We start from the raw sequence: 21404 nt of genomic DNA, 5'->3' as shown, positions 1-21404 counted from the left end.
CCAGGTACCTCAAAATTATTTGGGAGTACAGATTTAAATGCAGATTTCTTTTTTTTTTCCTGGCAGCTGGCCAGTATGGGGATCCAAACCCTTGCTTGGAATTACCAACACCTTGCTCTAACCAACTGAGCTAACCAGCCAGTACTAAATGAGATTTCTAAGCCCCATTTCAGAATTACTGAATCACAATCTCTAAGGGATCCCAAGAACTTGCATTTTTTATAAGCACCCTTGGGGATTTTTATACACATTAAAGTATGAGAATGACTACAGGCAATCCCACTGGGACTAGGCAGGATAACAGGTTCACTGGATAGGCGCCAAAAAGAAATCCAAATATGCGGGCAAGGCAAGCTGTCAAGGAATCTGAGAGTAAGCAAGGGATTCATGTAGGTCATTATGGGGATGGGAAGAAGGTCCCACAATGTCAACAGGTAGAAACCCAGAAGTGGAGAGATGTGTTAGGAGTTAGACATCAGCAATAAGCAAAGTACCAAACAGACCAATGATAGGCATCAGAAATGTGGAATCCTGTCGTAAGGATTTAGTCATGCAGACTTTGGTTTAGGGATTGACTTCTAATTTCCATAAGGTATAAGGATTAAAGTAGAACTCCAATCCCAAAGCAGGGTCAGAAGTGATATAGAAAACCTAAAAGAAGCCTATTACTAGAACTAGTCACAAGGACCAAGGTGAGAGCGTATTCCTTGTGGCTAGAGTAAACTCAAGAAAGGACCAGCACAGAGACTGGATTTGATGCTCAACCATCAAGCAGCACTTGGATTTTCCTTGCTCGTGCCCTAGCTTAGTCCAGGACCTGTGACAAAGGTTAGTGTGCCCTAGGGAGCTAAATGACCCTACTGAAAACACTGGAAAAGACCTATCTGACCCAACTACCCATTCCTTACCTAAACTCGGTTTCAGATGTGAGCCTCAGGACATTGTCATAGGGTGGATGGTGGTTTTTCTCAGCAGTTAAAATTATGGCAACTAAATGTGAAAGAAACTGATTACTAAACAGAGTAGCTCCCTGAGAGAGATGGGATGTGGGAGGGCAGCTGGATTCTGGAACCAACAGCAAATTGTCTCCACCCCTAAGAAATTCTAAAATGTCATAGCTTATTCAGTCTAGGGTAGAGAACCCAGCTCTTCTCTGTGTATCTCCTCTTATCTTTAAAATAGCAGATTACTTCTGTAATGAAATAAAAACTTTAAATTTTTGTGTGTGCATACATTAAGCATTTTATTTTAATCTAGAACATATAAATGTAAATTCATCAACCAGACTTTTGATGTAGAGCAAAGGTTTTTTCCTTGATGTTAAGTTCTCTGATTGGAGTTCTAGCATTCTCTCTAACATATACTACACCCATAACATATATTCTAGAATTTCTAAAAACCCTAATTCTTAACTCACTATTGGATAAACCCATAAATCTTTGGTTCCTTCATCCTTAGAGCACTGGTATCTCTAAAGCTGTGGAAGCATCATGCTGAATTCCTCTATTCCCTCAATGACACCCTTTCAGCAACTAGCAATCACTAAAATAAAGTGAAGAATGAGAAAAACTGTTAGAGCCAATGCCACAGAAAATCATAAGACAGAACTGAATAGATCCAGTAGAGGCTGCTGAGAAAAGGTAAACCCCTTGTCGAGTTCGAGTTCTTCGTCCCTTTTGTTAGTTACCACTGGCTGTCTCACTCCTGGATCTATGTACCTCCCTTGACTATCCTTTCCCAGACCCCTGGGATGTTCCCCAATCATCCTGTTCACCCACAAGGAAATACTCTCAAAATCAATTGGATAGTGATTACAAGCCATTATCTGCCTGCTGTGCTGAAAGGAATACAAGGCAATCTGGAGAAAACCTTTCAGAGTGGATTTTAAAAACTCCAGTATTTCTAGGAGTAGTGTTACTTCTAAGTTAGAAAATCAAAATCAAGCCGCAGTCTTTTCATAATATTGGCTTGGTATGTTTACAAAAGAGTTATATTTCTAAAGCAAATGCCATAAGACGTAATGAAAGGTTCATTCCTGACTTAAAAGGAGGAAAAAAGTAAAGGAAAACATTTTGACAGTGGAATGGACGTACCCAGATTTATAACATTTTTTTGCTTTGCCCTCTGGAGGGACTCCTACCCACTATAACTCTGCCTTCTAAAGTCTCCCCAGGTTCTTTGTCCACGCAACTCAGATTTAGACTTATGGAGTAGAATATAGGTGGCTAAAATTCAGTTCCTTGATTGAGGTCTGGAAAGTGAATTAAGTCTCCCAACATTGGCTGAACAAAGACTACAAGTCTTGTGTCTTTGTTCCAGTACAGTGTTCTTTTCACCCTGCTGCCTTTCTTAATGTTACTTCCCTTAGTTGTGAAAATTACTTTCATTTGTCATTTGTCCAAATCTATTTGGGACTGAAGCTTACCAATATTTTTTTTAGTAGTTGTATATCATCTGCTCCCAATGTCTGGGTGCCACCTTTATGGGGGAGGGCGTGCTGCAAAGTACGGAGAATATTCTGGTATATGTGCACAACAAAGATAATCTATTCTGTTTTAAGAGCTAGGAGCAATTTATTGTAATATATGTCATGGGATTATGAATTTATTAAAGTTCATTTATGATGTTATACAATAATATCTGAGAAAGAAGGGGAAGGATTACTGAGGAAACTAAAAACTCACTAAAATATGAATAACATACTTGGTCTCAGTGCTATTTAAAAGAGCAACTTAGAACCTTTGGATCTTAGGGAAGTGGCATGATGTAGTGCAAAGACCACTGCCTGGGAATTTAGAAAATTAGGGAATCCATCCTGATTACACATCCTATATTTACGAGCTGTGTGATCTTGGATAAATCACTTGAATTTCTCTAAGCTTAATTTTATTACGCATGAAATGAGAATAGAAACCCTGGCTATTTCAAAGAGCTGTTATAAACACCAAATCAAATAATGCATGAGAAATTGTTATAATTCACAGGTCAGACACTATATACACCATGGTGGCAGAGGAACATGTGTGTTATATTTAACTGTGTATTCCCAGCATCTAGCACAGTGTCTGGCACATGGTAAGTACACAATAAATATTAAATAAATTCATGTATTACATAAATGAAGATAATTATAGGGAAAATATCATTCTTATCACTATTTTCTTGCTGGAGAAATGTTTGGGTTGGGGTAGGACGAATAAGGCCAAGTATATGAGTAGAGCAAAAGTGCAGGAGGCAAAAGAGAAGAAGGTGCAAATGGTTGGAATCACTCCCTTCCTAAAACAGAAGCAGAGGTGGTATAATCCAAGAAAGGTTAATCGAATTGGCCAATCCCCAAATGTGCCCTTTTCCTTTCGCTGCCCTATTCACTCCACCTCTCAATCCCACCACTTATTTTTTTTTTTTTAAGATTGCCTTTGGGTTTCTACCTCAATTTCAGTCATGGTTAAACCATTACATTCAGTGTTTTTATTGAGATCTGTATTTGTCTTTTCTTTAGTCATTACCAACAATGCTGTTTTTCATTTATATTGAATATAACTTTTACAGTCCTTCTTTCCTCTTAGCCCTCTGCAAAGGCTACAATGGCTGGGGGAAATAGAGTGGACTTCAGAGACGGACAACTTAAGAAGAAAATCAGTGCAGTTCTTTTCTTTTTACTTCAAGCTCTGAATGATTCTAGCTAAAAGTCCTATGGGATAGGTGTCTGGCTGAAAATGTGTCTCTCCCTGAATTGTCCTTTTTCTATAGATGTGCTCCATCACACACATAGGAATTTCACAAAAATGTATTTCTCTGCTACAGAGGTTAGGGTTTCACAGGCCTTTGGGGAACAGATAGCAAGCCTAAATGTCAGCTCATCTGAAGAACCGTGTTACGTGACTAGAACGCCACATTCTTGGTATTTGGCAGACTCTAGGAAGACCCCAAACCACATGTACTTTAGAGAATACAGAGGAGTCAAAAAATTAAATCAGTTTAGTCTGGCCAAACACCCTCAACCCACTTCTAAGTCTGAACTAATTGATAACCTCCACCTACCTCCAGTCACACTTGTTACAGCCAATTCAAATTGGTTTTAACTGGACTCATAAAATTCACCTATAATTTGCTTTCACAAATATGACTGATAGGAACAACAGCAACAAAAAAAACAGTTCTATTTGTAATGTGGTAATAAGACTTTGGACCTTGAAGCTTACAAAAGACTAATGAGATAATGTCTAAAATGTGTTTGAGCTGCATGTGTGAAAAGCTCTATGGAGATAAAATATATGATAAATAATGCAAGAAACCTTTTTATAAGGAAATCTCCTGTCTTCTAGAGAACGTAATAAATATTAAATAAATACTTTACAAATATGTACCTGCTAATCTTAGCTGTCAATTCTAGCCCAGGTAGGTTGAAAAGTACTTTTATTCCCAAAACAACAAATAAAAAACTTTGTTTCTGATGAAAGATCTTCCAAGAAAATTCCAACAGGAAACCATTACTGTTAGGTAGCACCTTCATATCAAGCCAAGCTTCCAACTTCAATTCCAACTCTTGGTCAATCTTATTATTAACATGAAAGCATTAGTCCTGGCCCCCTCCAACTTTCCACTCTATTCAAACCAAATGCATCCCTGTGGGATACTCTTGCTATCCTAAATTGAGAAAAATCACAAAGCATACCCTCTTTGGGGTTCTTGAACCATCAAAATACACTCAGCAAATGATGCTGTCAACAGTGACCATCTAATAGACTGCAATAACTTAAGAGTTCAATTAAATTACCTACAAGATTTAATCTGCTCCTTCATGCAAGTCTCCCCATTTAAAAGTACACAAAAGTTTTATTTCTTCCCATGGTATCTCTTATCCCTAACAATTATAAATGAGGAAACCAACTTTTTTTTTTCATGACATCTACAGAATAACAAAATAGCAAACAAAATTTTTCAGCAAAAATTTTTCTGATGGGAATGTGAAAAACATTTAGCATACACTCTTCTCACAAGCTCCTATAGGCCAATAAATCTCCCCATTTGTTTGTTTAAAATCAGTATTATTTCATTTTTCAGAACTTTACTTGAAAACAAGTCATTACCTTTTTGAACTTGCCCAATCTTAAACATTTTGTAGAATAATCAAGTAACAAAATTTCTATCAGAAAAATCAAAAAGTCCCAGAGGTGGGAAAAGCTTTGATATATTGTCTGATTTAGCCCTTGCTTATAGACAGGTGAATTTAGTTAACAAATATTAAAATTGATGACCTGTGGGCAGTGGGCCATGCTTGACCTTTTGGAATAGATACAAGGTGATAAGACAACTCCCTTACCTCAAAGAAGTTTACAGTACAGTGATGTGTTTCCCAAAGTACATCAGTAATCACTTGGGGGAGAAGGCATAATTGTAAAATTAAAGATTCCCAGGCTCCATCTGAGAATTACTGATTAAGAAATTCTAGGGATGGGACCCAGGAATCCGCAATTTAAAAAGTATTTCAGGTAAATTTTATGCACAATAACATTTGAGAACTATTACTGTGGTCAATCTGAGAGATGTGCACAAAATATCAGTCAGGAAAATGCTAAATAGGAGGCTTGTCTTTTAGGGTCATAAATAAAATTGATCAGTACCTTCTCTCATTGATGCCATATATTTATCAGAAAACAGGAAGTCATCTCTTTAGCCTAATTCAGACATTCTTCTAAATTACATTCACCACTAAGTTGAATTGCGAGCTATCAATTTTATAATAGAAACAGTGCAGAAACCCAAAATGTCTAGTGATCTACCATTCTCCTTAACATGCCTAACACTTGACATTTAGTTTAGTTTCATTTAGTTCATGAAACACTGTTTAGCCTAGTTTCTTCCCATGATAGTAGTGTTCATAAGGAACAGCAATCTTCATAATTTTTTTCCTTTGACAATACGAAAAACTAGCAAACATAGAGAAAAGTTGAATTCAGAAATATGTGAGATATCTGGACTTTAAGAGTAAGCTCCTAGCAGATTAGCTGGCACATACAGATTCTGGACAAGACCAACAACACTTTGTGTATAGAAAAATCACCTGGGGAGTGGCTATCAATGCAAATTGCAGAAGAGTCTGACTTGGAAGAAGATGGATAACTGATTTTTTAACAAGTACCCCAGCTGAATCTAATGTGAGTGGTTTTGAAAAAACATTTCAGGGGTTTCAAGATTTCAAGATTCCAAGCTTTTATATCTGAACCTCCCTTTGAGTCTAAATCAGTGTATTAAACATAGTAGACTGTCAATACACGCATACTGAATTAAAGTAATAATATAAAAGGGGGCTGGCCGGTAAGCTCAGTTGGTTAGAGCACAGCCTCATAACACCAAGGTCAAGGGATCAGTTCCCCATACCTGCCGGCCGCCAAAAAAAAAAAAATAATAAAAGTAAAAAAATAAAAGGGAACAAATAGGGAAATTCAGTTCACTTAATCAGAGCTTACATTCTGTAAGTCAGAGCTGGGGAACCTTGTTTATATAATGAATTACTGTCCTCCTGAACTAGGAGCCACAAGTAGTAAAGAAGACACTTAATATAGGCTTTGCTGCTGTTCCATTTAGAGAGTATATAAAACATTCTAATTACCTACTTATAATATTAAAAATAGGCTGAAAAGTGTGTGTATAGCAAGGAGTATGGTTGACTGAGGGTGAGGTGAGAGTTATTCTCTGACCAACAGCAATAATCAAAGAAATATAATTCTGAGGATCACATAAAACCAAATGGAATCTGTCCTTGGTCTAAGCATCCCCACACCTAATGTGAGGGCTGTAATTTCCTCGTTCCCACAGGAATTAATTGTGGACAAATTAAACACTTCTGGTGTTATCAAATTACTAATAGTTCACAGAGAACTGAGGTACTCTCACCCTTACTTTGTGGGAACCAGAATATGTCTGTGTTCTGGGATTGTAAGCTTTTTGTGAGTCTGGAGAGCATGCCTTACATATATATATAACATGCTATTTCTCAGTCCACAATCCTGTAAAAGGAGCACTGGATTACTACCTAATGACTTCGTGATCTTGAACAAGTTATTCTTCCCCTCAGAGGCTCAGCTTCCTCAGCTGTAAAATGGGTACCCAGTTCGATCTGTATTCATGGTCCAGGCTCTTTCCACTCAGCCATGAAGCGTCGCACACCACAGTGCCTAACTGAGGTTTATGTGGGAGGATCACCTGAGATAATTTTTGTAAAAGTGCACTGTAAGCTGTAAAGCACTATACAGATGAAGCGGATTATTATTAGTCTTTTACGAAGCCCAGCTATAAAGACGCAAAGTGACCCAGAAAAAAAAACAGGGTAGATAGCCTAAAATACAACATCTATAGTGCCTAGAACATCTCCCCGTGGCCACTCCTCCCATGTTAGGTAGGTGCTTAATAAGTATTGAGTAGGTAAATAAAAACACAAAACACAGGTTTGTGCCTCCACCATACTAGGTCTGATACCAAGAAGTTATAAATACACCTAAAGCCAAAGATAGTTTCATTCAACCATAAAAACCAGAATGCCCAAAAGCCTAAAATCTTAAATTAAATATTACTTGATAAAAAAGAGCACTAAAACATAAAATATGACCCAACATCTGCAATGAAATGGTTATATTCTTACCTCTTCAGTCTTTCAAATGCGATCTTGTAGGAATAGCAGAACCTAGGTGAAGTTGTTGAATTTTTTCCCTACATCTGGTAGATCTGCATAATTGTCCTTGCAACCTCAAGAGGAAATAAATTCTATAGATTGTTGGGTACCTAAGCACTCTGTTTTGTATCTGGAAGGCTGATTTTTAGTAATACCCTGATTTTAAGCCAAACGAGATTTATTCCCTAACACCCCACCTCCAAAACACACAAAAGAAAGTTGTTGGGGGAAGTGGGGAGGTAGGGAAGCAGTCATTTACTTTATAAAACAATTCTCTATAGGGTTCCTTTGTCAGTTTCCCAGAGTATATAAAATGAGATTCAAATTTAAATACTTACATTACATACAACTTGACATAGACAGCTATTTGTAGAATGAGGCAAATCCATGCTGGGAAATACCAAACAAAAAAATTCATGGGAAAAATGTTTTCTTCTGGGTGGCCCTTAACTGCCTCTTTTTTCCTCCATTGCAAATGTATTTTTATGCTGGATAACATTTCCAAAACCGGAGTGTTTTTTCTGTTGTTGAAATGAAACAAACAAGTTTGCTTTCAGAGCCACAGAAATGCCCCACTGTTAGAAAAAACGTTTTCCACTGGCAGTTTGCCTCTCTTATCCCCATGCAACTTTGCTTATTGGCCCCTTTCTCGAGGAGGGCCCCTGGGGCTGTCTGGTGGACTGATTGAAAAACTACTTTGTGCAGTAAGAATTAATTTCTTCAAAATCTCAGAGGCCACCCAGAGCATATCCGAACTTTGGCAAATGTCTACTGGTCTCCTCAGTATTTGATTAGCTGTACACTGAGCAACTGACCAGGGGTTCAGGGTCTTTGAAAAGAGATGAGGAAAAAATGTTCTCAAAAGATGAAGGGAAGTAAACCTCTCCTCTCACCCAAAATCTATTCATAATTCATTTTATGTGTTTGTGCTTTGAGAAGGGGCAGGACAAGAGAAATTCAGTGCAGAGACAACCTCAACCAAGCTAAACCGTCCAACATTTGCAAAAACGTTAAAACTGTGTTCAGGGAGCAAGCTTTTGCTAGAAGCTCCCGGTCGCTTGAAAATCTGTCCCTCCATCTCAGCATCAAAGCCTCCCCAGGGTGGGAACCACGTCCTGCACTGACAGCGGTGGCAGGAATCTGGGAGCAGGGTCGACGACGGCCGAGGGAGCAGAAGCTCCTGGAGAACAGGCCCTGGCTGGGTCTCAGCGGGCTGCGGTTCCTCTCCCCACAGCCTTTGTCTCTCACATACTAGCTGCTCAATAAATGCGGACGCGGGAAGCGAGAAACCCGAATCTGCCCCCGTGCCCCAGAGGCGAATTATGGGGTGCGCGGGTTTATTCCGACCCACTGTCTCCTCACGTTTCCTCCGGTAACCCGGCCTCGGCTGCTCCGGCCCCAGCCGCTGGAGAGCAACCAAGGAGGCAAGCTGCTGGAGACAAGATGGAGAGCAATCCCGAGAGGGAAAGCGACCGCGCGGGGCGCCAGCCGGAGCCCACCTGCGGCAGCGCCGACTGCCCAGCCCCAAGCTCCCATTGACAAGGAGGCCCTCGCAGCCCGCGCGTGAGGCGGAGTGGGGTGGGGCGCCCCGGCGCGCGCCTGGTCCCTGGCTCCGCCCTCGTCAGCCCCGCACGCGCCCACCCAGGGGGAGCCGCGGGCCTGGAGGGCGAGGGCGAGGGGGGGAGGGGAGGTCGCGCCGCGCGCGTCGCCGCCAGCTGACGCGGGCCCCGTTGCGCGCTCCTCCCCCGCCCCCCGCCCTCCCCGTCCCGGGGGCCCGGCGCGCGGCCCTGCTGACGTCAGCGGGAGGCTCGCGGAGCTGTGTGCGCAGAGCCGCTGGCGCACTCGCGCGCTGCGCTCGCCTCCTCCCCCCGCCCGGCTCTGGCGCGCGCGCTCGCGTCCCTTCATTTTTTTTCCCCCCTCCCTCCCTTCCTCTCTCTCTCTCTCTCTCTCTCTCTCTCTCCCCCTCTCTCTCCCTCCAGCTCCCGGCTGGCCGCGGCTCCCTCACGCTCTCCCTCTCCCTCACTCTCCCTCTCTCTCTCTGGTAGGCTCTACCGAGCGATGCGAGCTCTGGGAGACAGCGACGCCGTCTCCCGCTAGAGACCTGCCCCCCGGCCCGGCCCCCTGCCCAGCCCTGCCCAACGCGCGGGGGTCGGCGAAGGCGCCGCGGACGCACCGACGGCTGAGGACCGGCGATGCACATGCACTAGCGGCACCCCCTAACTCACTCCCTCCACACCCCGCGCCGCCGCCGCCGCCTCCTCCACCGCCTCCTCCTCCGCCGCCGCCTCCTCCTCCTCCGGCAGCCGCGGCAGAAGGACCCACCCTGCCCCCCACTCTACCCTCCGCCGGCTCCGGCTGCGGCTCCAGCCTCGACTATTATTTTATTTATTTTGGGTCGTGCACCAGCCTCAGTGTCTGCAGCCCGCGCCTCCTCGGCTCCGGAGCCCCAGGCCCAGACCACCCTTTCTCGACACCCCCAGACTCCTGCCAGCTGCCGCGAGTCTCCGCTGCTGGAATCTTGTTAGCGGCAGTCTTTTCGGGGGGCTCTTGTTTCTCGACATTTTTGTTTCTAGCCAAGGAGAAGATATCGTGATTTCCCCCCCCTTTAAGCCCAGGCTCTGCTCTCTGGGGGGGTGGGGGGCGCGCCGAGCCGGGAAGCCGTGCCAGCCGAGTCGCGCGGGCTGTGGCAAGGAAGGGGCCACCATGGGATGTACTCTGAGCGCAGAGGAGAGAGCCGCCCTCGAGCGGAGCAAGGCGATTGAGAAAAACCTCAAAGAGGATGGCATCAGCGCTGCCAAAGACGTGAAATTACTCCTGCTGGGTAAGGATCGCGGCTACCACCCCCATACCCCGACCCCGGCCACTCTGCATCCCCAGTCTCCAGCTCCCCCACCCCACCTGCGCCTGGGGAGAGACCTGGTCCCCGAGTTGGCACCACCATGTGCCCAGGATCGCCCACCCCCTTGCATGCCTTAACCGCCCTCCCCCTCCGCCCCGCTCCCCCTGTTCCCCTAACCTGACACTCACCAATTTTTCTCCCATATCTGTGTCCTAACAGGGGCTGGAGAATCAGGAAAAAGCACCATTGTGAAGCAGATGAAGTAAGTCCCTGTGGCATTGAGATTTGTACTTTTATTAAGAATTAATTTTTTAAATCATTTTCATTACCTTGCTCACTACACATTGCTATCCAGGCCTGGTTTTTAATTCATGCATACACACTCTCTCTCACACACAGACCTGGATTTGACTCCCATCCCCCTCTCCCTACGTTGGTTCTGGGTCCTCCACCCTAACTCCCTGGCTGGGTGTTTTGGGGGGTTGGGGGGGAAGGGGAGCGCCTGTAGTTGTATGAATGACAGTATCCGCCATATTGATCAGAACATCACACATTATTGGCATGATTATGATCATTACTCTTTGCTCGTGGAGTATTTTGTGTTTTACTGCCTCCATCTCTGTCTCTCTCTGTGTGTCTGTTTCGTTCTGTCTCTATTTCTCTCTCCTCCTTCCTCCATGCCCCCCCCAATCCATAACCCCACTTCCCCCTGCTCTTCTCCTGGGGCAGTGATTTTGAACTTGGCTAAAACATGGAGGGGACCCAGCCCTAGACTGGGGTGGTGGAGGATCAGGTGTCTGCTGTTCATAGATTTGGTGCTGAACTGGAGGCTGTGGTTTCTATGCCCCTCTTCTTCCCCACCCCACCCCCCAAAAAGAGGGCGAGGGTTAGGGGAGGGGGCATTGATAGGGGAAGGGGTGGGTTTCCAAGCGTATGTGACTGGCATAGCTGTATCCAAAGCAGAAATGGAAGGGGGACGCTGGTTGTGAGGCCAAATGCCCCTGCCCGTTGCTGCCCCCCATACCCTCTTTTCCCCCACCCTCCCGGCGTTTGCTCTCCTGACACCGGCAGTTCTCGTTCACTGTGTGGTCTTTATCAATGTATTTATTTACACTCTGCATAGGCCGTGTTCCATGTAATGTACCCACAATGCAGATTTCAGGCCCCACTTGCCACCTCCCCCTTAGATATCAGTTTCCCCTCCTAATTAACTGGAGGTGGATTTGAATGATGGTTGAAAATTCCCTTCCACACTTTCTCAGTAAGGAGCCTCGCCCTTCCTTCCCACTCTCAGGCTCGCTTCTTGCCCCATCCACTTGGCAGTTCCTGGTGAGCCCACAGGCAGCTTTGCTAGGGGTGGGGGTGGGAGGCCCTCGGAGCCTCCCGGCCCTGCTGGTCCTGCCGCTTCCGTTGGCCGTCAGTTCGGGACGGAGGAGTTCGTTAAGACCGTTTAGCCAGGATTCCACGTCACTTTGCTGTGACACCTTCGTGCACACACAGCTTCTAATTAGGGGTTGCTGTGCAGTAAACAAAAATGATTATTTTTCAGCTTGACAGAATAGCCGAAGTAATTGCATCCCGTAGGAAAACAATGGAAAATAAAAACCCCTTCCGTGGGAACGTGGGTGGGAGAAGAAGCATGCTTGCCGTTTCTGAACCAAGATGCAAAAAATCTTGCATGTGTAACAGGCATGACAAGCGGGTTCTAGGCAGCGCCATGATGGTAGGGAGTAGTGACTTGGAGACAATTTCCCCATCTGGTTGACATGTTTTTATTTTTGTTCGAGAGCTCCCTGGGGCTTTCTTCGCAGAGGCCCCCTTGGCTCGCCTCACCCTTCTGAGCCACGGGTAATTTGGCCTGGGACTTCTCTAGAGCTTGCGCAATCCAAATGGATGGGGAGGGGGGCGCTGGGGAATTGCTCTTTGCAACCAGGTGCATGTTGCATCTGCCTAGAGCCCTTGTAGGTCGGTAAATGCGAGTCGCGCCACTCCTTTCTCCCGGGGTGTGGGGGGGGGGCGTTTCAAAACTTCAGAAGTCTGTAGTCTGCAGTGGCGGGCTCGGAGCCCCGTAGAAGCACCAGCCACGGGAGCTAGGTGAGGTTTCAGGCGTTGCGAGTGGTGGACAGCGCCTAGCCGAGGCTGGAAAAGTCGATGGGGCTCAGTTCGGAGGCTCTCGGCTCGGCTCGGCGCGGCCTGGGAGTGGGGCTCGGCAGTGTTCGGAGCTGAGTCGGGGCCCAGATGGAGAGAGCCGAGCTATTTCGGAGGTAGCCGAAGGCATTCGGAAACACTCGGGGTGGAGAGGACACAGGAGGGGAAGGGAGGAGGGGGACAGGGTAGAGTCTGCAAATTAACTTTGCAGGCGCCAAAGCAACTCGTTACCTGCTTTTCCTGAACACTCCCTAAAAATTAGGTTAATTTAATAAGAAGTTTAAAAATATATATTGAGTCTCCCAAAGGGTACCTCTCCTTTTTTATTCAAAGAGAGCTGAGCTCTCTGAGGAGATAAGTGTGCCACTTTAGAATGAAAATTCCTAATTATGTACTGGGTTAGGAAATCTTAAATGAAGGCTATATGAATACTTCCCTGGGAAAGTCCTATGTGTCTTGTATTTGGTTACACTGAGGAGAGGGGGAAAATGAAATGTTTAATGTTTGCGATAGTTAAATTAGAAATCAGAGGATATCTTCTCTTTTCCCTGCAATTCCCCCTTTTCTCACCCCAGGACACCTTTTTGGAGAAAAAAATGTTAGGCAAAACTGAAATATTGTAGGTAAAACAATTAGTATATCTTTTAAAAAGGCCAATACACCAAGCTTCTTTAGGAAATAGGCTAGGTGTGCACAAAAGGTCAGTCAGAAAGATTTTTGGCCCATGTAAATTTTGCCACAAGGGACCCTGGCGTCATGTTCTCCTGAAGCATTCGTGAATGGTAGCTTTTCTTGTAAGCCCTCTTGCTTGGCTTGAAATAAATCAAATCAGGGCCTTCTGCCAAGCTGAATGCAGGACTTGTTTTATTAACCACAAAATGTGGGATTGGTGTCACTGTATCCTTGTGACAAATTCTTTTGAGTCCTCCCTTGCAGAGATGGTTTCAAGATCTCCACTTGACTGAGAGAGTCACTTTGAGTCTTTGAACTGTGGGTGGGGCCAGGCTCGAAAATCTAGGTGGCATTCACAGAAAGCGATTTCTGACTTCCCTGTGTGATATGATTAGTAACAAAACTATCAGGCCATATGTATGAGTTAAGTAGAATGCTGTGTTATTTCACCTGGGCCAATGAAATTAGGAAGTCCTTTGTGTGTGCTGCCCTAGGAGAACCCAGTGATTTCCTAATGGAGATTGGGGTTTAATAGCTCGGCACATTTTAGAGGAAGCCTATTGATATTCAGACATCACCAGATCTCTTTTATTCAGCATTTCCAGAATACCAAAGAGCCATGCCATTTTGCCTGTGTTCTCATCCATATTGTGGTATGCTCACTAGAAGGAGTAGGCTTCCATATATGCCCGTAGTAACTAAAGTAAAATGATGAAGGACTGGCTGGCAGATAGATGCTGCTTAGAACAAAGTGTTAACACCCTCACCAGCCTAGGAACATTGCAAAGAGACTGACCTTTGAATTTCTTCTGCTTGACACATGGTGTAAGGAGAAACTTGCATCTGCTTAAGAGATGCCACAGATTAGATGGTAATTTTAAAAGCCTGATTCTCAACACTTTTATTTAAAATTTTATTTGAACATAGCTTTCCCAGGTTTTTTTCCATTGTGTATGTGACTGTGAATTAGAGTTTGGGAACTCTGTGGTAAACAATCCGAAACATATCAGTACTGAGAAATAAACAATGATAATTGAGACACCACCAATATAATTTCACACATACCATGAGTAATCAGTGGTTCTTTTTTTTTTTTTTTTCTGGCATTTTAAATAATTTTGCTTGTTAGGTGGTCGTGACCTCACCTGTGGCACAGCCTTACCATTTTGCAATCAGTGAGACTCTCAGTTAATTAAATCAAAAATTTTAAAGGAAGAATTTAAAGGAAGTGTCAATTTTATTTAACTACCAAACTCTTACAAAGAGATCTCTTAAAGAATTTATGAGATATAGAATCAACAGAATATCATTTTAAGTGACTTCCAAGTTCTGAACAAATAGTGATGACTGCTTGGACCATGAACCTGATGAAAATGTAAAATGAACTGTGGAGTTGCTCTGGATACTGCAGTTTGCCCTCATTTGAGGTGCCGAATTTTCTGTGATGTCGAGTTCAAGCTACTTGTCTCTGGAGCATTAAGCAGGTTTTTTAGGAAGATAGAGAGTCAGAAGATGGTAATGAGGCATGGCTTGCTGGCTGGTAGGCTTTACCTAAATGGACAGAGTTAACTGGAGCACTCTAGATGTGCATTCATTCCCAAGATACCTGCTCAGTGCTGTTATAAAAAAAAATTTAAACATTCGACTGATGAAGACATCATTGCTCATACAGATATTCTAGTTCTTATAAGTGGGATGTGATTTAGAGGGCAGACCCTACGCTGTCAGGGAAGGTAGTCTTAAAAGGTTAACTGCTGCAAAATACTGGTGGTTTACTTGTCCTAACTGACCCGTAATTTGTAATTAGGGTGTCTACTCTTTGGTTTGGGTGCAGGGCAAGCCTGCATTCTTTCAGCACACCACTGTTGGGCACCTACCAAGTGGCAGATATTAGTGGAGGTGAATGGCAACTTGCAGCCATTACTCCATGAAAGTGCAGCCATCTAAAAGGGCATTTCCCACATGTGCCCAAAGGGTCCCATATTGAGGTAGCATTCCTCTGAGAGCCTCTCTTTTAGATTTGTGGATTTGTTATTTCAGCAATCATCTTGTTAGCTGCTTTGCCTCTCTTCCTCCTGTCTCCATGTTTATTCATATGGATGCACCTTGCTCTCTGGAGACAGCATGAGTGTGAACAGAATGTCAGATCAAGTAGCAGATGAGTTCTCCTTTGCTGATGGATGGTGCGCTCTCCCTCCTTACTGTTCACTGAGCTGTAAATACCAGCAGACCTTCCTGCTGGAGGAGTTATAAACAGTCCACCTGATCTTCTCAGGAATCTGCTGTGGAATTCTTGAACCTCAGTTACCCACTGGATTCTGAAATGGAACCTGGATACTTGTTGAAAAGGTTGTTGCACATTAGATTAAATGGATGAAGCTTCATGTGGATTCATGTGGCTGGAAAGGACTGCAGAATTTCTATGCTGTATGTGTGAGGCTGTATTAGATTTACAACGTCCAGAGCTGGAGCACTGTCTTGTTTCTTTTAGCACAGGAATTCCCAGGTTACATCGTGCTTCTTAGTAATGCCACATCTGCTAAAGATAGGACAAGATCGCTCATGTTTTTCAGCTGTTCACAGTACCCTATCTCTGTTCACACTAGAGATTTAATATGAGTAGAATAAGGTCCTATTTTCCTAACATGTGCTCAACCCATCTGGATGCAGAAACTTGATTCCTTGTCTCCCAGAGTGTTTTTATTCTCATTTCTTATGAAGCCATATAGACTGTTATCATAAGAACACATCATGATCTGAAAGACAACAGACAAGCTGGTGAAAGGGATGATTTCAAACTGGAAAAACATTTTGGAAAGGGCTACCCCCAAAACTGACACTAGCAAAGACCAATTTTTAATTTTGAAAAAAGAAAAAAAAAATGTGTGTGTCTGTATACATGTACCTCATGGCCTTACAAACAGCAGATGCTATGAGAAGGACACTTCACCTCACTTTCTTATTGATCATATAATCATAAGAAGCTTAAAGGTGCTCAAATGAACTCCATTCTAAGAATTTGTTCAAATTTGTATCACATTCTTATTTTATTCCACCCCTCTCATTCACATATAGTTCCGGTAGAAAGGAAACCTCCAACAAATCAGTGATTAACATGGGAAGGAGAGAAAAGAGCAGTGAGTTGTTAACTGGTGCAAAGAAGTAGGTAGTTTCTTATTTAAAGAAGCAGGTTAGCATGCTTCTCTAAAATTGAGAGGTGTTAAAAGCATGGACTCTGCAACCAGGCTGCCTGGCTTCCAATCTTGGCTTTACCAGTAACTAGATGTGTGACCTTAGACAGGTTATTTTTGGTGCCTTAGTTTCCTTGCCTGTAAAATGGGGCTGATAATAAAAATGACTACCTAATAGAGTTGTTGTGAGAATGAAATTAGTTAACATATGAAATGTGCTTATGACAGTTTCTAGAACGTAGAAATCATTATACAAACGTTAGCTCTAGTTTTTATTCCTCTGATTGATTAGTGGGTGTTCCCTTCTCATATGGTGTTCTATTGCCAAGTATGTGGGACTTAGCCGCCCTGAGAGCCAGAAGGGGGGTGCCATGGCTCATGCTCATGGCTTCTTCCCCTTGCCTGCTCTGCAGCACCAGTTATATAACAAACTGTGCTGTCATAACTGATGTGACATTTTTGATGGTGCAGCTGCTTCAGCCCAAGAGGCTGGGACAATATTACAAAGAGTGGGAAAGAGCACTGAATCAGGAGTCCGTGACTGGTAGCTCTGTCTGCCCTTCTGAGGGCTCAGTTTCCTGAAAGGGTTGGGCCAGGAGTGTACTTCAAACTCCATTCCTATTCTAAACAATCTATGAAATTGGGAATTCCCTTCGTTTTCAGGGTCTTGAGGTTCTAAATATAAAAGCATCAGTTATGGTTCCATTCCATGGTGTGTGGTACCCATGAAAGTTCTTATAAGGCTAAGATAATTGCAGAATAGTGGTCTCAACCACAAAGCTTTGTCAGCCAGGAATGTTGTAGTTCTGAGAGGCATTTTGAGAAAACCACCTCTAAGCAAACTTCTCATGCAGACATGGTTCTCAAACCAAAGAGGAGGATTTGAAAGTATCCTGTTAGTAAGGAACAGGATGTATCTGGGAGGAGAGAGCCAGTGACATATTACCAAGAGTAGTGGTTTGTCTGTGGCTCCCAGGATGCTCAGAAATGGACACAGTCCTGCCCTGGCTTCTACAAGGGATGGCTGCATGTAAAGAAACTTTCCTGGGTGAAGGTGCCTGAGCTACAGGGAGTTGGGAGATTTGTAGACTAGTAAAAGGGAAAGATCAGGAGAACTGTGATTTGACTCATCTCTAATTTGACTTTGGGCAGATGATTTAGCCCGTCTGGGCCTCAGTTTTTTCATCCTCTCATTGGGATATGGGCTTTCACCAGAGAACTTCTCAGTACTCTTTCAAGTTTCCAGTTCTAAGATACAGTATATGCAAAGAGAAACCTAGAAGCATTAAGTGCAGTGGGGAACAGTGGGAGTATTTACCACCCACAGCTTTTATCTGCTAAGCCATCTTTAGTTCTAATTTTCTTTACAGAGAAGAGGAAAAACATTGTGCTTTTCGTAGCACCAAAAAACTAAAGTAAAATAAAATCCTGCAAAACTAATAGTCAGTGCCCTATATTTGTTCCCCTTCTCCCTTGATTTGTCAACCATCTTAGAAGCAAGTAAAATGGAAAAAAGAGAAAAGGAGGGTAATATATCGGAAGAGGACTCCATGGCCAAGGATTGATTCTGGACTCTTTACCTATGTCTTAGCCAACAGGTTTTCTGTAGAAATTGTTACTAAAGGGAATAGCTTCCCCGTGCTTTAAAATTGATTCTGGGTTACCTGCACCCTGGATCTCAAAGTACTAATGCATATTACATATTGTAAATTAATTGTTTATGTGTCTGTATCCCTTGATAATCTGGGTGACCCTTCCCAACCAGGGTTCCCTAAAGCTCATAATACTGCACTGAATCCAATGCCTGGCACAAAGGAGGTGCTTAATAAATACAAGTTGAAGAAAAGAGAAAGAAATGAGGTGCAGAAGGACCTTAAGGTGCACCTTACTATTCTACTTAAGCCAGAATAATAATATTGAAAGCTTTCAATAGCCATGAGCTGTGTTTATCATTTTCAGTCCATTATCATCATTTGTTTTTTTCACATAAACCTATGAGGAAATATAGTCATCAGTTCCATTTTATACATGAGGAAGTGAGGCTCAGAGAAGTTAGGTGGCTTGCTCAAGGCCACATAACTTAGTAAGTGACAGCGCTATATTCAGACAGTGATTCCCTAAACCTATGTCCTTTTCCTTGTAACCCAACATAGTTCTTACTAGACCATGACCAGTGTGGGCAGTGGAGAGCTGGCAGTGAGGGACAGTACCCATCAGTAAATGGGATGGCACCAGCCTTGATTAAGGTTGGTAGTTGAAAGAATAGCAAGTGCCTGATTGGTGCTGGGTTAATTCTGGAAGTGGTGGTGAAGGTCATCATCATTTATCACACTGATTTGGACACTAGAGTATTCCCTAGCAAACCTCTTGACAGCCCCTGAAATCATTTTCCATTCCTGCCTCAAAAGTGTGGGCCATTTTTGGAGTGTAACAAAGAGAAGCTGCCACTGAAGGCTCTGGGTTTGGTGAAGGCAGCTGGCTTGCAGAAGACTGGGGAAAGACAGGATAGTAGGAGAGCCATCCATCTATCCATCCATCCACCCACCCATCCACTCATACGCATGGTGTCATTGAGGTACAGAGAAAGGTCTCAGTCCGTGCCCTTGACTTCAGGTCAAGAACTACCATGATGTCTGTATGCACAGTATGCTGTGAGAGAACAGAGGGCACCTTCTCTAGGCAGGTCATTCAGGGAAGTCAACCAAGAGAAAATGGTGTGTGCACTGAGTTTTAAAACAAGTGGTAGTTAGCCAGTGGAAAAAAGGAATATCAGGCAGAGGGACCAACATGTGCAGATGCACTAAGATATGTCACCACATAGAACATATTGGGAATGTAAAATAATTTGGTTTGACAAGAGCAAAATGTAATGAGAAATGAGGGATGAAAGATGAGACAGGAAGCCAGATCATGAAGGGCCTTATCTATTTGTTAAGAACTTTGGATTTTATTCTGAAGATAATGAGATGGTTTTAAGGAAGTGGGTAGCAGAATCAGTTTGATCTTTAGATCACCTAAATGGACTTGAGGTTGAGAGACCAAATGGAAAGTTAATTCTGTGATCCAGCTGGGAAAAGATGAAGAATTAAAGCAGTGGTAATGTGGGTGGGAAAAGTAGACAGATTCAAGAGATATTTGGGCAGTGAAATAATTGAGCTTATTTGATGATCAGTTGGAAGTGCATGGAAGAGAAAATAAATTTCAGATGGTGTAGAAAAGAATAAGTCCAGGATTCCTGGTTTGTGCCCCTGGTGGGATGGTAGTGCCATTCTCTGAGATAGAAAAATGCAAGAGGAAGCAAGAAGACTTGGGGAGAAAAAAGATGCCTTCAATTCGTCATGTTGATAATTCTTGTGAATCATCCAAGTGGAGATCCCTGGTAGACAGTTGGTTATGTGGATTAAGAGATAGGATACACCTGGGGAGAAGAGTCAGTGGGGAATTCTCTGGTGTTTGTGGGCAGTGGAGAGCATGCAAGATGGTGACCTCACCAGGCTGAGTGCGAAGGGGAGGGAAGGCAGAGGATGCATCCCTCACCACATGTGCACACCCAGTTCCAGGAACTAGAACAGTTTAGGAAGAGGAGCCTAGGCAGGAAACTAAGAAGGAGTGATTGGAGAGATGGAAAAGCAAACCAAGGCAGAGCAGCATCATGAAAGCCAAGGAAGGAAAGAATTTCAAGAAGGCGAGGAAGAGGTTAGTTGACTCAGATATTGCAGTAGTCAAGTAAGATGAAGACTGGCAGGTGTCCATTGGGTCTGGGAAGTTGTTGGTGACCTTGGTGAGAGCAGTTTCGGTGGAGTGATGTGAGAAAAGCCAAATGCAAAGGGAGTTAAGAAGTTTGTGGGATTGAGGAAGTCAGTCAAGGCCATGAATGGAGACCCACCCCTGAAAAGAAACCTGGGCTATCAAAAGAAGTGGAGAGAGGTAGGGAGGGAGAGAGGGTGTGAGGTACACCCTCTATTTTTATTGCTTATTTGACTAACATGGAGGGACTTGGATCCATTGAGAAGCTATAGAGCCCTGATGGAGGGAGACATTGACAGTATAGGAAAGAGGAAGTGGTAGAAAGAACAGACCCCTGAAAGGATGGGCAGCTTGGTCTTGACATGAATGTGCAGCTCCTTCCCTGAGACTGACAAAAGGGCAGTAAGGAGGGGAGTGTGGAGAGAAATCTGGGGGTAAAATGGTGGGGACAGGAAGTTGAGGGAACTTCTGCCTTAGCATTTATTTTTCTCTCTGAAGTGAGAAGAATTAAAAAGTAACTGTGCTTGTTTACTGGAACACCAAAGACGGGTATCCTTTATTCTATTCAAACCACTCGTTTATCCATTTATCCAGTATTTGTCTAGCACCTATTATATGTTAGGCACTGTTGCAAGTGCTTGGAGTTTCCATGGTGAACAAATCAAGTCCCAGGGGAATTAGGCAATAACTTCACAAACAAACAATTGGATATAGTAATTGCAGACTGTAAAAATTTTTCTGGAGTTACACCTTTGGGAGAGATCTTATACCAATCACAGAAGGATCCAACACCTGCCTTCAACTCTCTGAATCCAGAATCCAAACAGGAATCCAGAATTCTCAGAGAGCTGAAGCAATTGGAGGAGATCAGTTGGAGCCATGAGGGTGTAGAAGAGGCAATGATGGAATTTAATTTTGACAAGGGCTCAGGATTAAGCTGGGAGGGAGTTAGGTGGAGAAATAAGAGTTCAGTGGACATCCTTTCTTTTACTCTGCCCAGTTTTACTCATTTCAGGTTGTTCAGTGGGGCTGCCTGTCACTGCCTCCTGCTGCTTGAAGATTAGAGGGGGCACATGACTCAGGCCTTGCCATTCACAATATCCTCCTCTCCTGGCCACAGTGATTGGCCCAGCGA

The 21404-nt window shown here is 43.7% G+C and overlaps 1 protein-coding gene across 2 annotated transcripts in view; it reads left to right on the top strand.

Moving 5' to 3' along the window:
• Positions 1-9606: 9606 nt before the first annotated feature.
• Positions 9607-21404, top strand: part of GNAO1 (G protein subunit alpha o1) — a 174752-nt gene continuing 162954 nt past the window's right edge. For both annotated transcript variants that reach the window (XM_063109162.1, XM_063109163.1), the window contains exons 1-2: positions 9607-10493; positions 10731-10773. In XM_063109162.1, coding sequence (XP_062965232.1) covers positions 10376-10493; positions 10731-10773 — 161 coding nt within the window. In that variant the 5' untranslated portion in view covers positions 9607-10375. The remainder of the gene's footprint in view (positions 10494-10730; positions 10774-21404) is intronic.

Source organism: Cynocephalus volans, chromosome 10, assembly GCF_027409185.1.
Source record: "Cynocephalus volans isolate mCynVol1 chromosome 10, mCynVol1.pri, whole genome shotgun sequence".
NCBI lineage: Eukaryota > Metazoa > Chordata > Mammalia > Dermoptera > Cynocephalidae > Cynocephalus > Cynocephalus volans.
The sequence above is the reverse complement of the archived record's forward strand: the minus strand, read 5'-3'. Positions and strand labels throughout refer to the sequence as shown.